At 35.6% G+C, this 22,190-nt stretch overlaps 1 protein-coding gene across 3 annotated transcripts in view; it reads left to right on the top strand.

Moving 5' to 3' along the window:
* Positions 1 to 22,190, top strand: part of MCTP1 (multiple C2 and transmembrane domain containing 1) — a 473,957-nt gene that overhangs the window by 232,730 nt on the left and 219,037 nt on the right. For all 3 annotated transcript variants that reach the window (XM_090276498.1, XM_090276497.1, XM_090276499.1), the window contains exons 3-5: positions 5,621 to 5,763; positions 14,193 to 14,272; positions 17,496 to 17,607. In XM_090276498.1, the coding sequence (XP_090132624.1) occupies positions 5,621 to 5,763; positions 14,193 to 14,272; positions 17,496 to 17,607 (335 nt within the window). The remainder of the gene's footprint in view (positions 1 to 5,620; positions 5,764 to 14,192; positions 14,273 to 17,495; positions 17,608 to 22,190) is intronic.

The raw sequence follows: 22,190 nt of genomic DNA, 5'->3' as shown, positions 1-22,190 counted from the left end.
ATTCTTTCAGTTAATGATAGTAATTTATCAACAAGTCATAAAGTGATTTTCATTGTTATTTCTTATAGTTTTGATTGACAAAGAGTATTCTGCTTTATTTTAGGGTTATAATATTTTTTTAGTGGATATGTTCTATGGGACTCCAGTTATTTTCACATGCATTTTATGACACTTCCTTATACTAATATTTTAAATTATTTATAGGCTATTTTTCTTCATTTAACAAATCTAAAAGAATTGCTCTCTCTACATAACTAGAAAAGAGAAATTGGAACAGTTATTATTTTTCTGCTATATGTTTATATATTCTTAAATGATTAAAGAAAGTAGCTAAATAGTAAATGTTGCCTTAACTGAAATTAATTTACAGCATATAAATACAACATATGTAATTTTTTCTTGTGTATCCTGAACTTTGCATTTAAAAAAATATGCCAAAATATTACTCATTAAAATCAACAGTCTCTTTTATATATACCTTCTCTGTTTTGTGTATCTGGAAGTCCTTTCTCCTCAAAGAAAGAAATTTAATTAGTTTAGTTCTATACTGTATTTTATTGGACCATTATTTTTATTCATCTATGTGGTATATCATGGTAATATCATTAACTAGAAATTTTAAACCCAGTGGAATATTCATATTATTCTATGGAAAAATGTTAGTTTACTTTTATTTTATTACATTAAGCCACATGTGATTATATATCACTTGCTTTTGAATTTTAATATATTTATCATTTAGCCCAAGTAATATTTCCAATGTTGGAACTTGAAAATCTACAACAAAAAAAGAGAAAGGAATGGAAGAACTTAAGGAAATTATTTTAACACATAAATACAGTACCTGTTTTAAAGTTTTTAAAATTATTAGTGAAAATAATTTATACTAAGACAATCTGTTGTTCTGAGTATGTTTTGATCACTGTTTTTACAACCCTCTTTCTAGTACAAAGGACCTAATTACACAAACTTGCCTTCTTTGTTGCAACAAAATAACTTCAGATATTTGTAGAAAAATTGGATACCATCAGGAAGATCCAGCTTAAATTTGAGTTCTTTTTAACTGGCCACTTAATATTTATGTTCGCTTCTCTGTTTTCTTTTGTTGTCTTTTTACCTTCTTCTTTCTCTTTCTTTCCTCTGCCTGAATGAGAAGCAGAGTCCAGTGACCAGCAAACCTTAAAGGTGTCTTATGACCAAAAATGAAGTGGGAAACTCCATAGAATATAACTTTGTAGAACAGAATAGAATTTCCTATAGGGATGTAGGGGCAGGCAGACAACACTGCAGTTCTGCACATGCTGTTCTCTGCTGAGGGGCAGTTGTCACAGTAAATATTTTATAGTGTAGCTGAACTACTAATGATTGACGAGACCAAAGGACCAAACAAGTACAGCAGAGCCAGGAACATACCACCTGGTGGCCTTGTGGGGGGTAATTGCTTAGCACGTAGCTCAGACGCTAACACCAGTGTGATATTTACCTTGGCTGTTCTGTCTTCCTGGCCATTACTGAGAGGAATCTTTATGATCACATTGTGGAGGCTTACAGAACACAGCTACTCATTAGCTACAAGGACCAGTGAGGCCCAAGTTAAATTGAGAATAGAGAAGTGTGGGGCTTACAGAGATGGAGTCAGTTTGTTCACATCGCCATCTGTACATCTTCCTTCTCCTTCCATACAGAAGCTGAGTTTCGAATTTGCATTGCTTTTGATTAGGGTTTAGCATTACTGAAAATTATAGGTCTCTGAAATAGGAATAGCTACTTATTTTCATTACAGAAAAGGTTGGAATAAGATTAATTTAAACTTGTTAACCAGGAGGCTTATTTGTTCTGAGAATGAAAACCAAGAGACTCAGTATTAGATGGCTACTTACATTTTAAATATTTACAATACAATGTTAAGGGGAGAGAGGCTGCCACCTTGTGTTTGCCGTGTTCATTGCTGCACAAAAGGAGACCCGTTCCAAGTTTAGTTCAGTTGGACTTAAAGTAAAGGCTAACCAATTGCATTAGGGACACGTCATCCTTTACTACATGAGAAGACATTATTCAAATCATCTCATTCTTTTTTAAAAAATAATTTGATCTTATGGTCCAGGATAAAACAATGGATAGTCCAAAAATTTTGAAGCATGGAACTAACAATTATAAAATAATTAGTAATATTTACAAATAAAGTGTGAAGTTAATGCTATCTGATAAAATGAATGTTGAAAGATTGCTCTTAACTATGACACTGATAACAAAGCAGATTTTACCTTAGGACTGACACTTCCTACTTTCCTCTCCGTATTTATTTTCTCTGTTTTCATTTCCTTTTCACCATAAAAAATGTTTTAGTGAGCGTCATGACCCAGCTAATGACAATAAAGCACAAGAAAATGCCTGAGAAAGAGTGTGCAGTAGGGATGCCTTAACTTTGAATCACAGTATTTAATAAGTGTTAGTGCCATCTTGTGGTTCAATTCAACATTGCAACAACACAGCACAGACTCATGAATTTATTTAAAAAATTTTTTTGAACTAAACCTTTTTTGGTATAAAATATTTAATAAAGATTAACAACATGTTAATGACTTGGATTTTTGGGGGGTCTTATGATAATAAAATTTCCTGTTTTCACTGCAAAGTCTGTTGTAACAAAAGAACCCCCAAACACGTGAAACTTTCTTATCTGTGAAATATAAATTAGGTAGCACTTTTCAAAGTGAGATCGGGGATTAGTCTTGAAATATGGACTTAATAAAAGTAGGCCCTAATCTTGAAGAAGTCCAGTAAAAGCCACATGTCATGTCCTCTTCTTGGAGAGTCCATCCTCTTACTTAAAGGCTATAGAAAATGAATCTATTTAATTTTGCTCTAAACCAGTATTTTTCAAATATGCTTGACCAAAGAACTCTTTTTTAAAAAAAGATAATACCTATTAATATTATCAGATAACAAATTGCTGAAATAAGCTTGGAAAATCACTTTCAAACATAAACGATTAGATACAAATTTTTAATGACTCTAAATTAAAACAGTGTCCCCAATTTTCTATCTTGGAACCACAAGCCGAAGGTTTTGAACTATTAAGGACTGTAAATCACTAAAGGTCACCTGAATTAATAATTTGAAAGCAACTAGAATTTCCTTAAAGAAACTGGACTACTAACAAATTATTAAATTTTAATGATAATACCCAGAGGGCTAATCAGTGGTTGCAAAGAAGGAAGCATAGCAAATTTTATCCTATGGAGTCGAAGTGAGGAAAGGTAGACAACTAACGCCCTTGAGCGTGCATATGAATCTGTTGTCCTGTAGTTATGACTATAACATCTGCTAACATATTTATTATCTCCAATCCAAGTCACCCCGTGGCCAAATCTACACGTTTATAAAATATTTTACCATCATAATGTGTTTCCAGAGTCCCTAAAAACAGCCTTTCTTTCCCTCTTATACCACTTCTTGAGATCTTTGTGCCTGGTACAGGCTAAAAGCTCTGTCTCTGATTCCTAACTTAACTCCTAGACCTGCTCTTGTTAGCTGGATTGTTACCATATTTCTTCAGCCCTTTGGACATTAATGGCCTCAAATGACATCATGGATATGACAAAATGTTCTGATTCTGTATTAAGTGCTGAAGATTTTTTTTAAATAGTGACAAAAAAACACTCTGGTATTATGGAGCTTATTATATTTTAGCAGGTGGTAGCAGTTACATAGATGATTTTCAAAATGAAAGGCAATAACTTGATCTAGGGCAGTACTGGGAAAATATAAATGAGTACATGGATTTTAATATCCCTCCATATATGTGTTACAGCACTCAGTTCCCAGGGTCCTCAGCCCTAGTTGGAAACCACTGGCTTAAAAATAGTCATTTTAAGTATTAAACATTTTGGTTGCATTGAGTTCTGAAATAATGCTTTATAACAGGTTATGTACTAGTCTGCATTTGTATTTATAAATATTTTTAAAAGTTTGTACCATTATGAAAAAATTAAACTATCCAAATGGGAATTTTACAGTGGGAAATTGGGATCATTATTTTATTATACCCAGGTCTAGGCATAAAAACAAAGCATTATATCTATTTAGGGAATGTGGGGAGTTTTGAGAGAGTCCACAAGTAATTAAATAAGAACAGCCCAAACCTCTGAGGCACTTTATATTTAGCGTAGGTATTTCTGTGGCATTGAGAGGAGGGGAGTGTTGAGGAAGGATGCAGATTTTGAGTTTAAAATCAATATCATGATTGTAATGCCTAATATTTATATGGCACTTTTCAGTTTTCATAGCCCCACTCATATTTTTTAAAATCATATAGATATAATTATCATTGATAACTTCATTGGAAAAAACTGAAATTTTATCAAACAAAATTTTATCCTAAGAGCCTTGTATAAATAATTATTTCCTGAGGGTGAAGGTTGTCACATATTAGAATGATTTACTTGGGAACATCACTGATAAACTTTTTCTAGGAATTCTTAATAACAACATAGACTCATTAGATCAAGACTGCTCTCATTCATCAGTCAAAATGGGGGAAATGGTGCAATGTATATGCAAGTATCTAAAGGTGTAGAAAAAGCACAGGCATTAGAGTCAAATATCCTTGGATGGAATCCTAACTCCATCTCTTGCTAACTGTGTGTCCATAAGCAACTTACTTGACAACTCTGAGGGTTTTTTTGTTTATTTGTTTTTTGTTTATTTGTTTGTTTTTTGTTTTTAAATCATCTCTGGAAGCTTGGGGGGTGTTAAGGGATAATATGAGGTATGCATATTATTTCATAAACATTTGTCCCCTTTCCCCCGATTCCTTTGAGACCTTCATTTCTTCCTAACATTCTAAAATTGAAACTTCCGAAAGCCCTGGCTGCTGTGGCTCAGTGGATTGAGCATCGGCCTGCGAGCCGAGTGTCGCTGGTTCAATTCCCAGTCAGGGCACATGACTAGGTTGCACGTCAGGTCCCCAGTTGGGGGCGCAAGTGAGAGGCAACCACACAGTGAAGTTTCTCTCCCTCTCTTTCTCCTTTCCCCTCTCTCTAAAAATATAAAATAGATAAACAAACAAATAAATTATTTAAAAAATAAAAAATAAAATAAAATTGAAACTTCCGAGCAAGAGAGAATATGGAACCAAGGATGAAATTGAAGCCCAATTTGAGACTCATCTTTGCCTAACTAAACCCATTAGACTAGTATAAAATTTTAGCAGCTTATCTAAGTCTAAAACTAGTTAAATCAACTAAGATCATGTATCATCCTTTTTATGGTTAACCAGATGATACCAAGAGAAATGTCAGATTAATCCCTATCATTTATAACATGAATTAAATTTACATTTGCAGCATACAATGGAGTTTTAAAATACCAGGACAGGGTAACAGTATTAAGTATTGAAGGTGAATATGTAATAATAATAATTATTATTATAGCATAATTTATTGTCACTTCAATATTTCAGAAAAAATTTAGGAAAAAACTCTTAAGCCTATTTTCCATGTGATAAGTTTTGTTGAATTTTTATTCCTTGAAATACTTTCTGGTGTTTAGATGATCTGTTCTCTTCCCTCCGTAGACAGGCATAATTAACATGGATCAATCTGCATTTCTTTAACAGGGACAAGTGATCCTTACGTGAAGTTTAAAATTGGAGGAAAAGAAGTTTTTAGAAGTAGAATAATATACAAGAACCTCAACCCTGTGTGGGAGGAGAAAGCTTGCATTCTTGTTGACCATCTTAGAGAGCCGTTGTATGTGAAGGTGAGCCATTGATATTTGGTTTTCCCTGGTGTGATTTAACATTAAAATCCCTGTCTGATGGTTTTTTGTCATATCTCTCTGACAAGATTTTTCACCAAAGGTATGTTCTGTTGTGCACAATTGTAATCTGTGGATGATGTGATAAAAACAAGAGAGAGGGGAGGGGGAGTAGGGGGAAGCAGGTTTGTTCAGGACAGTTATAGTGCCAGGCATTTAGGAGGATTTTGAGGTCCATCTCCTTCTGCTTTGGGGTCAACAAACTGATTTGTGCACTCTGGAAACATATAAAAACAAGTCTCCATAGGGGCTAGCAACAGGGAAAGCTTACACAGAACCCAGCCTTTCTGATTAATAATTATAACAGGTGACCTACCAGTCCTGATTGCAAATAAAATGTTTTATTAATTAATAGGGGGATAAACATTCCTGACTCTATTATATTATCAAAGATGAAAAAAGGCATTTTCTCTTGTTTGTTGTAGTTTTTAAAGAATTTAAGGAAAGGGTTACGACCCTAATTCCTTGCTTTATTTTCATACTTGACTTGCCTTTAATTCCTATCTCTAGGTAGTATATTCTTTTTGGCTCCTGTGTTCCGAGAACCCATTCAGTGACTAGACCTTTTTCTCTTTTTACCATATCACATGCCCCATCTTTTCCTCTAAATTGTCACAATTGACACATAAGCCAATAATCTCACATTATTTTTTTAAAAAATCTCTGGGCATCCTCCTTCTCCTCGACTTTTCATATGTATTGCTTCCAGTTGTTTCTCTTCTCTTCAGAAACGAAAAAATAATCAGGATTTTATCAAAATCATAGCATGACAGTTTATAAGATCAATGAAAAGAGAATTTCCTAAGTCTGTAGTTGGTAAGTTTCTAAAATTCATTATGGGGAGAATAGACCTGTCTTCACATAAGATATAGTCTCAAGTGTGCTTTGGTTAAAGGAAATCAGTTTAATAGAATAATGAACGTAATATGTGATTGCATGAGAACCATCACCAACATGCATTTCACCAAAGAAGACCTTCATGGTCAGAGATGTTTCTCTCTCCTGCTCATTTCTGGAAAGAAAGAAATGATCTACATGAGGAGAAAGGAAATACCTTCATGATAAAGAACTGAGCTGGAGATGAAAAAAGAATTTTAAAAAAGATGAGTGGGATGTAAAGGAAAGTTTCTTTCTGGGGAGGTTTAAAAGAGATGAGATAGAGCAGATGCAGTCATGAAGAAAATGGATGGGGAAGGGAGGCAGATGCGAATAAGGACAGCACTGGGCCATTTGGATGTCATTTAGTGTCCCTAAGAGAAAAATCAGGCAGGGAAAAGGAGTTACTTTTATATTCATTGGTTGTAGACCTCTTCCTCTAATGGGATGTTACTCTCCGGCAGACGATATGGATCACCAGTCTTTACAAGGGTTACAAATGAACTTCCCAAAATTGCATTAGCTATTAGTTGGGTCCTTGAGATTTTCTCTTGTGTTCAAGAATGAGTATTAATCTATGTAAAAATCCAAATACCAAATGTATATTTCAAAAGGAATATCGTAATTGACTCAAAAACAAACAAAAACAACCAAAATGATGAAAAAAGTTTTGTTTGGGTTCAAGAGAGCAAGAGTGTACACACAGCTACACCTGCACTACACATGGAGACAGTGACTCTGCGGGCAGGTGCGTGACTCACTGTGAGCAAAGCAGCTGGAGAGAGAGCCCAGGGTTGTTTGTCTTGGTTTCTCTGTCTACCACTCTGGGTTTCAGGATACAATAGCAAGTAGCCACGACTTCACTTCTATCATCCAGGAGATGCATAGTGAATTATAAAGGATTTTAAGTTAATTAGATATCACACTAGCCTCTCAAACACTAGTACAAACACAAAATGACAATATTTTATTTTAAGTATTACTTTATGCTTTGTGACATTTTTGATATTTTTCATTTGATTTTCATTTTATGTTAATTGCATAGGGCTTCTTCAGGAAAACATCTCTTTTTCCATTTTTTTTTTTTTTTGGTGTTATCCACTTTTTACCTAACCTTGCACACACAAAGACATAAATAAAATACATTGGTAGAAGTGATATTTTAAGTTAGTAGAATTTCATGAAAATTGCATCATTTTCATTCACTCCACACAGCCCTGTGAGATTGACTGACTTGATTTTAATATATGCCCACATCCTCCATGAGCGGAAATTAATCTTGTCTCAAAGATTTCTTAGGGACTAACCAATTCTGTAGTGACAGGTAATACGAAACTGTATCCATAAACTAAGTAGTTAGAAAATATTGAGTACGACCCTCCCATCTCCAGTTAAAGGAAAGAGAAGTCCGTGTATATATACCCTGTTATCTGATTTCTATCAACATAAAAGTTATCAAGGGAAACAAAATCCAGTTCTGAGCCAAGGTTTTAAAATCTCAATAAAGTTTCAATGTTTGTACCATATCTAGTAAAAACATACTTTAAAAAATCTCAGAACTGCCATTTTTAAAGACTGTGCACAAAATAAATAAGAATATACTTTGAAATTGGTTGGAATTCGTATAGCTTTTGGCTTTAGTGAAAAGGAATAGTCCTTCAGTGCTGAATGCCTTCACACGCAGGGCTGGAGGTGAAACACATCTGGAGGAATGGGCTCGAAAAATATTTATAATAAGGTGGTAGTAGAAGCAGGGAGTGACCCTGGCTGGTTTGGCTCAGTGGATTGAGCGTCGGCCTGCGAGCTAAGTGTCGCTGGTTCGATCTTCCAGTCAGGGCACATCAGAGAAGGAAAACTCTGACTCCAAAAAACCTCCGCTGCCTTGCGGCATACCTCTTCAGGGGAAAGGCTAAGGGAGTAAACCCCGACAGAAAATCCGGAGCCGGAGTCCCTAAGGCGGTTTGACATTGTAGTCAACACCGGCAACTCCTGCGGCGCACCTGAAGCTAAGCTGTATTGACTCCGTCTTTCCCTTGGATCCTTCAGCTGCGAAGAGAGGGGGGGTCTGCTGCATGGGCAACAGCAGACCCTCCATATCACCCTGCCCAGGCTCTGTAGCTTCAGCTTCACTGGAGAGGACACTCCAGCATCATCGCAAGATGTCGATTCAACACGGGAGGAGACAGATACCATGTCACTCCCGAGTCAGACCACAGCCATTCTCGGCGGTGCAGATAGACTCTTAAGAAGCTACACCATCATCTCTCGAGACGGACGGCTGCCGACGGGGAGAGAAGCAGGGAGTTAGAATGCAGTACTTCTGACTGAATCATGAGCCGCTGGAGCCTGCTCTGTGTCCTTGGGGATGCTCTGGCACACATCTTAAGCAACAAGAGTACATTCAGCAGCCATTTCCACTGAATGGAATTAAAATTCTCCATTATAATTTCACTGACACTGTTCTCTAAGGTGCACAGTGAAAACCCAGAGTTACAGTAGAAGAGACAGAAATCATATAAAGAGGAAAATGTTCATATAAATTGTTGCTTGTTTGGCCTAATCATGAGCTTGAAACCTGGGTATTAAATCGGAGTGCTTTTTGAAATAATAAATTTTGATAATTAGGAAAACAATTCAGTCAGGGGCCATATTACTGTTTCTAAGGTTGTCACTTTAACAAAGTGGATAGTTTCTTAAATAATGCATATCTATTCAAGCTGAAGATATAAAACTAAAAAGGTACTTTATGCTTGGTTCAAGTAAAAAAAGACCACATTACTGTCTTATCTAAAATTATTTTTCAGTAGGTTTTTTAAAAAGTTTTTATTTTTTTATTTATTTTACAGAGAGGGGAATGGGGGGAGAAAAAGAGGGAGAGAAACATCAATGTGTGGTTGCCTCTCATATGCCCCCAAACTGGAAATCAAATCACGACCCTTTGGCTCACTCAATCCACTGAGCCACATCAGCCAGGGCTCCTTAGTAGGTGTTAAGGGCCCTAAAAGGATATTATATACCAGTGACCCTCAGTCTCAGCTGTACATCAGAATTATCCAGAAAGCCTTAAAGAATCTAGATGTCCAAGTCTCTCTCCTAAAGATTCTGATTCAAGGCCTGGGAGATAGAGTCCACACTTCTCTATTTTTAAACACAATAGTTTAATCTGATGCACTGCTTGGGTAGAGAGTCATGTTTTTAGATATTTAAGTGGAAACTGAATAGTCGGAATGGAATTAAGTTTGCAGCCATAAGCCACAGAGCAACCTAATGAAATTATTCCATAGTTAAAAGATGTTTGTGTTATCTTAGTTATGTTTTGCTACATGGTTCAAAAACAGTTCCTAAATGCATGAATCAAGAATATCAACTATTTTATATTTTTAAAAATCAATAAGAAAACAAAACAAAGAAACAAAAAAACGTGACTGTACTTGCTCTTGCTTTATTGAAAAAGAACATGTGGGGATATTGAGTCCTGGCTGGAATCTGCAGTCCCGTCATCATAATAACAGCTACTATTTGCTGAGCATTGTTCTGTGTGCCTGAGCTACTTTATCTCATACAATCCTGAGTAACTGCTGTCATCTCTTTTGTCATTATTTTTTAAACTTTATTAAATTTATTAAGGTGACATTGGTTAATAAAATTATATAGGTTTCAAGTAATCAATTCTGTGACATGTCATCTGTATATGGCATTGTGTGCCCACCACCAAAAGTCAAACTTCCCCGTCACTATGTATTTGACCCCCTTTACTCTAGTCTACCTTCCTTCCTCTGCTCTTTTTCTCTGGTAACCACCACACTGTTGTCTGCGGCTTTCATACCTCCTTTTCACAGACAAGTGAGACTCAGATTAAGATCACTTTGTCCACTCAGCAATTCAGCAAAACAGCTTCTATTTTCCACTAAAGAAGATTAATTGCCATTAATTAATGGCCATAGTTAGGTTTTGTTTGTTTCTTTGTTTTACAATGCCCGTTCTATGACTTAGAGTTCAATGATTCTTTTAGAATGAAACGGTTATTTTGAAGTGGCATGGGTATGAAAATGTGTCATAGGTATATTTTCTGAGTAGAATCTTCTATCTCGGATCATATTGTTTGATCTGCATACCTTGCCACTCCCATTCCCATTATGCATCCTCACTTCATTCATATGCCACCTTCTCTTATATCAATAGCAGCTGCCATTATCACATACACTGAGATATTTCCCTCCATTGCACTGATGACTACCTAACATGCATTTGTTTGTTGTCTGCATTGTTCCCTTATATGTAACCCCCAAGAAATAAAGACTTAGTTTTGTTCACTGCTGTACTTCCAGTACTTAGAACAGTACTTGGCAAATTGTAGGTACTCACCAAGTATTTTTGCAATACATGAGTGAATAAAAATATGAATCATTCAAACTGCCAAATTACAACTCCTCTCAAGTCACAATTACCTGGAGATATTTCAGTCATTTGTGCTAATAAATCCCCATTTGTGCTAAAGCCAGTATGAGTTATTTTGTGTCACTTGCCTTCAAAAGCATTTTAACTGGTCCACTCGCTAAGACATTGATTTGAATAAAAGTTTGTTGCTCTAAACTCATTTGAGAATGAAGAGAGCTGTTAGTGAGCCCCTACGCAACCTCTACCTAATGTCACCTGGTATTTCCAACACACTGGAATGGAAGTTCATGAAAACTAGGATCCCATTTAATTGGTTCCATTTGAATTCCAAGTGCTTCACCCAGAATGAGTACCCAAGTTATATTTGTTAAATTTCTGAAATCCAGTACAAGATTTGAATCTGACCTCTTTCAATCCTGGGATTTAGTGTAAAGTAACAAACTTTTTAAACTTCCGATCTCTTATCTGAAACACCTTGTTCACTGAACTATGTAAGAAATAAATTTAAAAATCTATATAATGTATTTAACATAGTGCCTAACATATAAGAAATAAAGAAAAAACCATGAATCAGAGTTAACTGTGCTTGTTGCTATTGTAGTGAGAGTACCTTTCCCTACTGATACCTTTTCTATGCTCTATATTCCTGAAGCTCCACCGAGAGCAAAGCTCCCTTTGACACATAGTTTATAGAGCTTGGAATCCAGTAGCATCGCTAATAATTTCATTAACAAATGGGTTTTGATGTTTCCATTCTGTCTTGGGCTTACGCCTTTGCTGATTAATAGGAATTGAGAACCAAAATAAATATCTAGTGTTAGAACAGACTTTCACCATGAGAGTAAAGTGAGTTTAAATGTTGAATCACCTAGTTAGGTTGTCTACACTAATAAATTCACTGGGTTTACAACTCTTCACTTCACATGTACGGATGTACCCTAGGTGTTCTCACTGATTATATGTCACTGTGGTCTCCCCAAGATTTTAAGCCTCAAGGTAATAAAATTAAAAGAGATTGCAGCAAGAGAAATTTCTCTAATCTGTGGTGTAAATTTTATGTTATAAAATACACTACAGCAGCCGCATGCAAATACCGAGGTGGCAGTTGCAAAGGTGTGCAATATATTCATGTTACGTGCCACTGAGTGGATGACTGATGCTCCGAAATGTAATTGATCAAGAAGACTATTCATTGTAGGAATGCTGTGCTTTCTACCACAAATGTACTCCTGAAAGGTTGTATGTAAATCAAATGCCTGTAAATTGAATAATTTAAGAGGCATTAGAAGAACTTATTACTTAAATAAATCCTCTTATGACTCTTCAAATTTAAGAATCCTTTCGTAATGGAAATTATTTATCTTTTTGTTGTAATATTGATTTTTTTTTTTTTTACATGTTAAGTTTATTTAAATTGAAGTACACCTGCACTAGAGAAAAAAACAGTAGCTGATTCAGGGTTGCTGTCTATATTGTTCCTTTTGCTTCCGGCTTTCTAACAGTACACCAAGAATTGAGCACAGGAGCACTGGCCTATGGATTCTCTCAGGCTAATGGATTCTCACAACCTGGAGAGTCTTAATGGCCTGGCTTGTCCTTTCAAGAGAGAACTTACCTATTTATGCCCATATACTGCAGTATATGAGTATATGATTTTCTATTTGAAAGGGTCAAGAAACACAGCTATAAATTTCATTTAGCGGCATTTTTTTCTGTCTTGAAAATTTCCCTGACCTTCACTGTTGTTTCTTTTCAGACCCTGTTATTTTCTTTACAACGCTTATCAAAGTGTGTAATTACATATCAGCTGTGTGCTTCGTTTAACATGTGTCTCCCTCACTATACTGTAAACACTGACAATGTCAGTTTTGCTCACCACTGTTTACTGAATGCCTAGTACATTGTCTGACACATGATCAGTACTTAATCCATCTTGGCTGAGGGAATGAATAAGAAAAATGAATAAATGGATGAAAGTTTAGCCAACTCCCATTTACTTAGAGATGTTTTTAGAAAAGGCCCTAACTGATCTAGCTCTGAGCTCTCTCCAGTCTCTTTCCACTCTCCATCTTTCTCAGTCTGCTTTAACCACACTGGCTTCTTAATAATCATCCTTGAACATGCTAACTTCTTCCTGTTTCTTCCACCTAGACTGCTCTTTCCATACTAACATGGCTTAATCTTTCTCATCACTGGGGTATCTAGATGAACATGCTTCCTCCGAGAGGCCTTCCTGAATTCCCTGTCTAAAACAGCAGCTCCCACCAGGCCCCCTTAGATATTTGTCTCCATAGCATCCATCACTAAACTGCACATGTCTACTTGGGTATTTATTGACCATCTCAGCCCCTAAGTGGAAGAAAGTCAGGGACATTGCCTGTCTTATTCTTTGTAGTATGAACAAGAACCATGAAAGGCACAGAGAGGATACTGGACAAACTGTTTTGACAGAAGGAAGAAATGCATTCTCTCTTTTCTTGTCCTTTGTTGTTGTTAATCACATTACTATTATCCCCTAGTCATTGCTTGTGACAATACACACTTAAGCTTAATATAACATTATGAAATGCTTTAATCATAATCTCTCAGTTTTCACTTATTTGTATGTTTAAATGGTATTGTCCTATAACATCATCGAATTTATCTTCCCTGACCTGAGAAATATGAAGAATTTGGAATGATATTCTGATCATCTTTAGCTCAGTATGAAAGACATATTTGTTGGATTTCATACCAACTCACTTTGCCTTCCAATGATGCTAATGCCCTCTTATAATATGGGGAAACTATTTGAAGTCTGTGTTTTCCACATTTTTGATGATCTACTGCATTTTATTTTATCTGATTAATCTTTCCTAAAGTTCTATTTGATATAAATTAATAATTTTAAGTAGGAAATTAAACACCATTTTCTTTGAATGTTTTCTGACACCCTAGTATAATATTACACATCACAAAAACAAATATTTAAAAAAATTAATGTTAGGAAACTTTATTGTTTTGGTGACATAGACAAAAGCCAACATTTTATAATCAAGGTATTTTTATTTAAAGCTTATTTTGGAATTGTTTATAATAATGTATTTTTGGATTCTTAGGTATTTGACTATGACTTTGGACTACAGGATGACTTTATGGGCTCGGCCTTTCTGGATCTCACACAGTTGGAGTTAAACAGGTGATTTCTGAACTGTTGTAAAATCACTACACTTGTTAGGAAGATAGGCCAGTATAATAGACAATATCAGCAAATGAGGGTTCTAGCTGCTGCTCTGTCCTGTGTGGTTGTGAGCCTTCATGCTAGGAAGGCTTTCTTAAGTATATTTTTTTCATCCACCCAATGGAAATAATAGCATCTTCCCTGACTATCTCAGTCAACAACAAGTATTCAACAGAAAATTCTTGGATGCCTGCGTTGTCCCTCAGTACAGTGCTAAGTACCAGGGATCTAGAAATGAAAGACACATTCCTTGCTCTCACATTGCTTGTATGGTTTCATAGGGGTGTCATGAAGATTTTGCCTCAGTCATGTTTATTAACTTAAGAGTCAGGCCACCAAATATGAAGTAAGACATGTGCACTTTGCTTCAAAGAAAGCATCTCTCTTATCACCTGAGCCAAAGAATGATTTTGCCCATCACCAACGAATGCCTGTAGAGTGGAGGCAGACTGGTTGCATTTTCTCAGTTATGTTAGCTTACCATTGCTTGACTAGTTGTAAAGTTATACGATTACTACTATTAATTATTCCTTGTACCTAATTATGGGCTTATATTTTTTCAAATGCATTTCAACATAGGAGCTAAGAGTTGATTAGTACTACAGAAGAAAAATAGGCTTAAAAAAGGTCAAGTGGTGCTGGAATGTGTTGCAAAGGAAGCTGTATAATCATCTTTGATGGTTTTAAGGAGAAGGAATTCTGTTTGTTTTAGATGATCATGCTCCATCATGTGGCAGAAATAGTGGAAAGCAGGAAAGCAGTATAATAGGCTAGATTACTACTCTATATTTGTATAAATATAGATGAGTACAGAAATATAAATTGTAGATCCCCTTATTTGTTATAGTCAGCTAAGTCTGAGCACAGTGCCCCTTTATTGGTCTTCCAAAGATCATTTTAGCCTCAAAATGGACAAAAAGGGGGCTTTTCTGTACTCCCTTCATGTCCTTGACTGCAGCATAGTGCAGGGTCGACCTAAGGATATAACTCAGGTGGATGCTGGTTCCCCACCTCACTACAGTGGAAGGAAGTGCCCTAGACAGTGTTGTATATAGCCCATTATCATAAAACTAAGCTCCAATTAGAATAGGCTATGCTGTTCTTCTATAAAGTTCATATTATATTTTCCATAGACTTATGCATAAGGATATTTAAACTACTGGGCTTACTCACAGAGCATACATTTTTCTTCTTCTCTATTAAAGATAAACTACTGTAAAAAATAACTAAATGGAAAAATATGGGATGATTAATAAAATAAAGATATACAAGCATTTGGGGTTCATGTTGCTACATTAGTTACTTTACATATTAACTTACCATTCCCTTTCCCCCAAGCCACTTTTTAAAAATTACATGCTACTTTTAAAAATTACATATTTGTAATTATGCCATTAAATTCCATGTATAAATCAGTAGTCTATGGTTGTAGGAAGATGGATAGTAATAGTAGTCATATAAATACTTGTGCTACTACATAATGCATTCAGGTATCTCTATGAAAGAAAATAATAGATGTCCTAAAGCAATTGCAAAAGTTCTTAAATCTTTATAATGTAATCATTATAAAAATGTAATGAAGTTTTTTTCTATTAATGTTTATATGTAATCATTACAGGAAAACAAATCAAGCTGTAATCCCACACACACAAACATACACACAATATAATGCTTGATATATTACATATTGTTAAAATGAAAAGAACCAGTGTTATCCAACCCCAATGATTAGTTGCAACTAAAATAATATTGGAACAATTTGCTTTACAACTATTATAACATGTATATTATCTAACAGGCTACTTATATTTCATTTAAAGCGCCTATCAGAAACCTGTTCATTTTTTTAATAACATCATTCCTTGACTTGGTAAATTAAGCATTATGTGAAATAGTTTTCTAGTATTATAATAACTTAGTATTAAAAAGTGCCTAAGGTTCTCAACCCTGGTCATATGAGAAAATCATTTGGGAAGCTTTATAAATATATAGATTTCCAGACCTCGCCCAGATTATCTACAGAGCCAGAGTCATTATTTGTGGGGTTCAGGATTATGCACTTTTTAAAAAACTCACCAATTGATCCTGATGTGCAACCAGAATCAAAAATTCTTATTTGAACCAGCTTTCCACCAAGCCTCCTTCCCAGTATTAGACTCCAACTGTATCATTTCCTAAAAATTAAGTTCAGTGAAGACAAGGATCTTATCTTTGGTCTTGACCTCTGGTTTTTACCCAGAATCTGGCACACTCTGTGGCTGGCATTTAATAGGTGATTAATACATGTTTTGTGAATGCAATTAAGGAACAAGTGACTAAACAAGCAAAGGAACATTACTAATTTGCCAACATTTCAAGATTCAGGTTTAGTGCCAAATTTTTCACAGATCCTTAGGTTTATGGAAGACATAAATTAAATATATGTTAAATATAAATTAAATTATGGAAACAAGATATTACTATGCATTGTCTATTGAATGTATAATCTTCTTATTTTCTAAGTGATTGTGGGTAATGAGTAATATATAATCTCTTCCTCAGAGATAGTTAATTCCAAAATCTTCTAAGTATTGATCAAGTTATTAATTTCCTTGTGTTTCTGAATCTAAAAATCATTCAGGCATAGGTTTAAATAACCCAAAAATAGGAGCACTGTTTTAAATATTGGAATTTCTTTCAAATGATTATACATTGTTTTTAAAGTACATCTGTAGTGTATATTAAGGAAATTATATTTTATATTTTTCTCTTCTCCCACTCATTTTTTTACTCTATATAGTACTCCTTTATTAAAAAAAGACCTTTAATAAGGAAAATAGTGGCCAATAAGTGACCCTATTTAGTTGTTGGACTCAAATTTATAGAAAGTAGCTGCCACTGCATTCTGCGTGTTTAGAGATCATAGAGCAGGAACAAATAGGTTTCTCAATGCGGTTGTGGATTTTTGGCCTTTCAAGCAACCCCGTGGTCTTTCTAGAACCCTATGCAGGACTGAAATTTATACAGTGGATCCAAGTATTTCCAGTTGGCCTACAACTTATTGGATAACTTAATTCAATAAGTTAATAACAACAAAAATTGTAACAGGAGTGTAAAGGAAGGCAAAAGTGTTGATTAAAATGTATTTTTGGCTTATTCATTGAATAACTGTTCAAAAATCTTATAATATTTTTTACCACAGGCCCACAGATGTGACTCTGACACTGAAAGATCCCCACTATCCTGACCATGACCTTGGAATCATTTTGCTCTCAGTCATCCTTGCACCTAAGGAGGGAGAACACAGGGATGTGGTAAGTCCCTCCACAGCCTTGCAGGGCTGCCTTCTTGCTCTCAAACTTGCTCTCAAATATTCACTCAAACACTGGATGTTGTGAATCTTCTCTGAGCCCAGAGGAATTAATAAAGAGAAGCAACATGTGAAACTCTGGCCTGTTCTCTGTTTCTGTGAGTATCCTGGGTATCACTAGTGTCTGTACATTTTACCTTTTAAATTCAAATTTCCTGTGCTATGCTCCAGATCAGAACCTCTTGTTGTAAAATAAGAAACACAGGTGCATCTATTATTATAATTTTGTTTCCCAATTGCAGACAAATTTCAGACATGTTATACTGTAGACAGAGGGTAGTGTTCATGCAGGGAATACATTTATGAACAAATTGAATATTTGGAATTTCACACTGAGATATCCAGACTTCAGTATTTTGACTATTGTGTCAGGTGTACCATAACAAAGAAAATGAAGTGAAATTATAACAGAGTTTGTGTTTTCTGGTATTTGTTTGCTGAAAAAGTGAGTACCCTTCACCTTTTTGATGAGCTGCCCTCCTGGTGTTACCCATTGCCAGCACTGGCTCTGTGCTTCTTTGCACACCGTTCTCCTGTGAGAAACGCACAAGAGATACTGAGGGGCCAATTACTCCAGCGTTGCTGAAAGGACATTGGCATGCTGGTCAGGACTCTTCCTGCCACAGTTTACCGGAGATTACTTATTAGGCTCATTGTGCTCTCATGTACTGGGAGCTACTCTCCCTGGTTCTGATTGCAGCACATTTTTGGAGTAGACATAATTTTTAGGCAAGTTCAAATACCCAATTTTGCAAATATGTGTATTGCTGTCTTAAAATAATACATGATTAAAGTTGGTGTGCATTGTCTGTGAAAGGTATTAATGATAGTTTTCTCTAAATTCTGGATAAAAATAGTTCCATCTTCCAATTAGGAAGTGTTTTGTTTTTATTTTTTTGCCTTTTTCTTATTGTTGTTCTTTTACAGTTGTCCCAATTTTTCCCACCGTTGCTCTCCCCTGCCCACCCCCTAACCTTGTTCTTTAAACTCATTGACAAATTCAGCCTTTTCAATAAGTATTTTTCCCTATCTTTTAAAAAATTAAACAATGAGTGCTCATACTCATATGTACTACTTAAATATGATCTAAGTGTCTATAACTTTATTCAGTGAGGAAGAAATTTCTCTTTTCCAGCAAGTGTTACCAAATAGTACCTGCTGTGAGAACTGAGCACAGGGGAAGAACGTATGTATGTGTGCCTACGCACAGGCCCATGTGTGCAGGCAGAAGCCGGGGGGTGGGGCGGTGAGGATCTGGTCCTCAGTAAGACCTTCCATAGCCAGGTCCTGTGCTAGGCCCTTAGAATATAGGAAGCTTGTATCCCGTGGAGAACTCAGGAATTAAATAATCACTGAAGAAGATATATAATGACAACTGTTCTAAGTGCCAGGAAGAGATATACATGTTGCTACAACAGTGAATGTAGGAGAATTTGTTCTACTCAGGAGGATGGTGATTTTCTGAGGAAGTCAAATGGGACCTGAGGTCTGAACTATAGATAAGAGTTAATAAGGCTTTTGCCAGGAGAAGAGAAAATATTTTAAGCAGAATAAACAGCATGCACAAAGGCCCTGTGGCTAGAGAAACTACTGCTTTCCCAGAATTTAAGAAGTACTGGAGCTTAGAGAACGTGAAAGCAAACAGTGTGGAAGATCATGGTGAATGATGACAATTGGAATGGAGAGGGAGGCTCAGACTGTAGGGTCCATTGGCCACATTAAGGTTTGTGGTCTTTCCTCAAAGAGCAATGGGGAGCCGTTGAGGAGTCTGTAACTCGGAAGCGGTATAATCGTATTTGATTTTTGAAAATAGCTCTGTAGCTGCATGGTCAAAGATAGATGGAAGATAAGGATGGATGCCTGGAAACCAATTCGGAGACTATTGCAAAAGTCAGGTGGAAGGTGATGGAAGTTGGATTAGAACAGTCAGAGACAGAAATGGAGGGAAATCGTCTGGTTTACCTATAAGAAATAAAATGAACAAAACTTGGTGATAGAAAATTTTTTTGCTTTGGGATTTTGTGTTATTTTTAATGATTGACCGCACTTCATAAACGAAAATAACTAAGTGCCTGAGATCTTGTATATTCTCAAACCTTGTGGTTATTTGATGACACATGGACAGTCTACTAAATTTTACATTAAAGAGATATTTATTAAGTAACATCAAACTCAGAGTTTGAATGATCAAATAAGTATTAGGTGACCTTATGATCGAGGTGCTACTGGTTCTAAATTTCACAGAAATATATGTTAGTCCAGGCAGAGCAGTTCCTAACTATTTCTTTTCAACAATTCTTCCAAAAATCCTTCAATCTTCATAGCTGCTCAAATTTATTATTTAGGCATAATGTCTTTCTAATTAGAAAAAAATATTTAAAAATATTTTAGTGCCTGGTTTTTGATCATCAATGATTTATCCAACACAAATAGAAAAGAAACAGGTGGGTTACATGAAACAGTTACACATTAAAAATCTGGTATTCATCTTCTTTTCTTCCTTTTCCTCTCTCCTCATTATATCTCTATAACTACGTTCACTCTTAAGACAAACAGCTCTTTCTGAAATCCTCACGCCATTTTCTTTACTCGAATCCCTTTGCCTACCGCAGCTTATTGGAAGAAATCTTTTACTGACAAGTATTGTTCGTTCACTGCCTTACTTCATCTTTTTCCCCTTCCAAGTCCTAAATAGCACTGGATTTATTCTGTGGCAGCTGAAAAACAGTGTCTTCTTGCCTCCCTTTCTACTGTGGATTCTCACCTGCCTTGAGAAGTGGCTTAGCCAGGCCTCATGCCTCAGAAGAGGCACAACATTTGCAGCCTGCATCAGGTTGGCCTCTGGCCGGTGAACCATCCTGACCTTGGCCACACCTGGGGAGCAAACAGAGAGAAAGGTGACCAGTGTGGCCATACTAGCTCCTCCTTGTAGGTGTGGTCATGTGATGAATGCCGGGAATATGAGGGTGTGATAGAGGAACGAGGTGAGTCAGGAGATGGGGAGGAAGGATAAAATATTCCTCATAGGAAATTCTGTTAAGTTCCCCAATTTCCTGGCTAGTCTGAGGTCCTAGATTTGGATCTGGGTTTCTAAGCATATGCTTTACATTATGAAAATTTCTAAAAAACACATATAGATTTTCCCTTTTCCCCTTTGCTTTGATCCATGTAGCCATTCTTTTTTTTCTTTCCATTTATTTATTGTTGTTCTATTACAGTTGTCCCATTTTCCCCCATTGCTCTCCATGTAGCTGTCCTTTAGCTATTTTATTAATATCTCTAAAACTGTTAAGTAACACTAGTTATTAAATTAAAAAACTAGGAACAAGGGCCATTTGTAGGCTCCTATTTAGAAAACAAACATGTACTGATTACCTACTAAGCATGTGCTAGATTCTATACCTTCTTCTTTATTTTTCTTGTAAGTGTTCAGTGATCTATGCTTATTTCTCTGATTAAACAAAAACTTCTGATGGCAGACTTTAAGGTTCTCCAATGATCAACATATATTCCCTCACTTGGAACCTCTGCCCTAGCCATGCCAACTCCTGTAAAACTCACCTTCTCTGAAGTCCAAGCTTTCTTCAATATCTCTTATATTACCTAAAATAAACCCGTACTATACTTCTCCTCATCTCCATCTTATATGCTATCACCCCTGGTTTAAAAAAATTGTATGTGTAAATTACTGCTTCTGCTATCTTTCTTATGATAACTTCTCTCAAAACATAGCCCAGCTTTCTGTAACTAATGGTTGTTCAATGGGTTGTAGATGAGTATCTATGAGGATTTGAAGGGGTACTTCAAATGTGCAGGGAAAAATATTTTAAGTCTTTTTTCCTTTAATATTCAAATCCCTGACATTGTCACAAACAACCTTTTGCATGTTTAAAATTAATAAATTAATGATAATGGGCTTAAAATCAGTCTGTATTGCTTGTCTCAAGATTTCTAATGAGACAATCATTTAGAAGCAGGTTACTATATTTTCTTCATTTGTAACATGTCTTCTGTTCTCTAAATACATTTTTCTAGAATACATTTGAAGCTTCTTGGTTAAAAATGATCAGATTCAATATGTCTTCAAATTAATTTTTATATACCTGAAATACATAACATATTGCTGCAGTAAAAATGACATGCTGAACTTCCACAAATTATCCAGAAACAAATTTTAGAGAAACCCCAACTCAAAATGTGGTAAGCCAGAGATCAGTTACTAAATGATCACAATTCCATTTAATATTTAGAATGATACATAGGGAAGAAATAGAAGATGATTTTTTCATTGACTCTCACACAGCAAAATTATAAGAGCTCTGTTCTCTTTGATTATTAGCTCAGAAATAATCTTTTTTAAGCTTATGGGACCTAAGACTTTAGTTTAAAAACCACGTTTACTCTTATGTCTGTTTATAAGATTTTCCTAAATATTTCATATTTAGTAAAGTGGAGAATGGAATATGAATTTCAAGAGCCATTAACAAATAAATTCTAACAATCAAGTAGGAAATAGAACATTAATGT

The sequence above is a fragment of the Furipterus horrens genome, unplaced genomic scaffold, assembly GCF_987537825.1.
Source record: "Furipterus horrens unplaced genomic scaffold, mFurHor1.1.pri manual_scaffold_5, whole genome shotgun sequence".
Taxonomy (NCBI): Eukaryota; Metazoa; Chordata; class Mammalia; order Chiroptera; family Furipteridae; genus Furipterus; species Furipterus horrens.
Note: the sequence above shows the minus strand (reverse complement) of the source record. Positions and strands in the feature narration are given on the sequence as shown.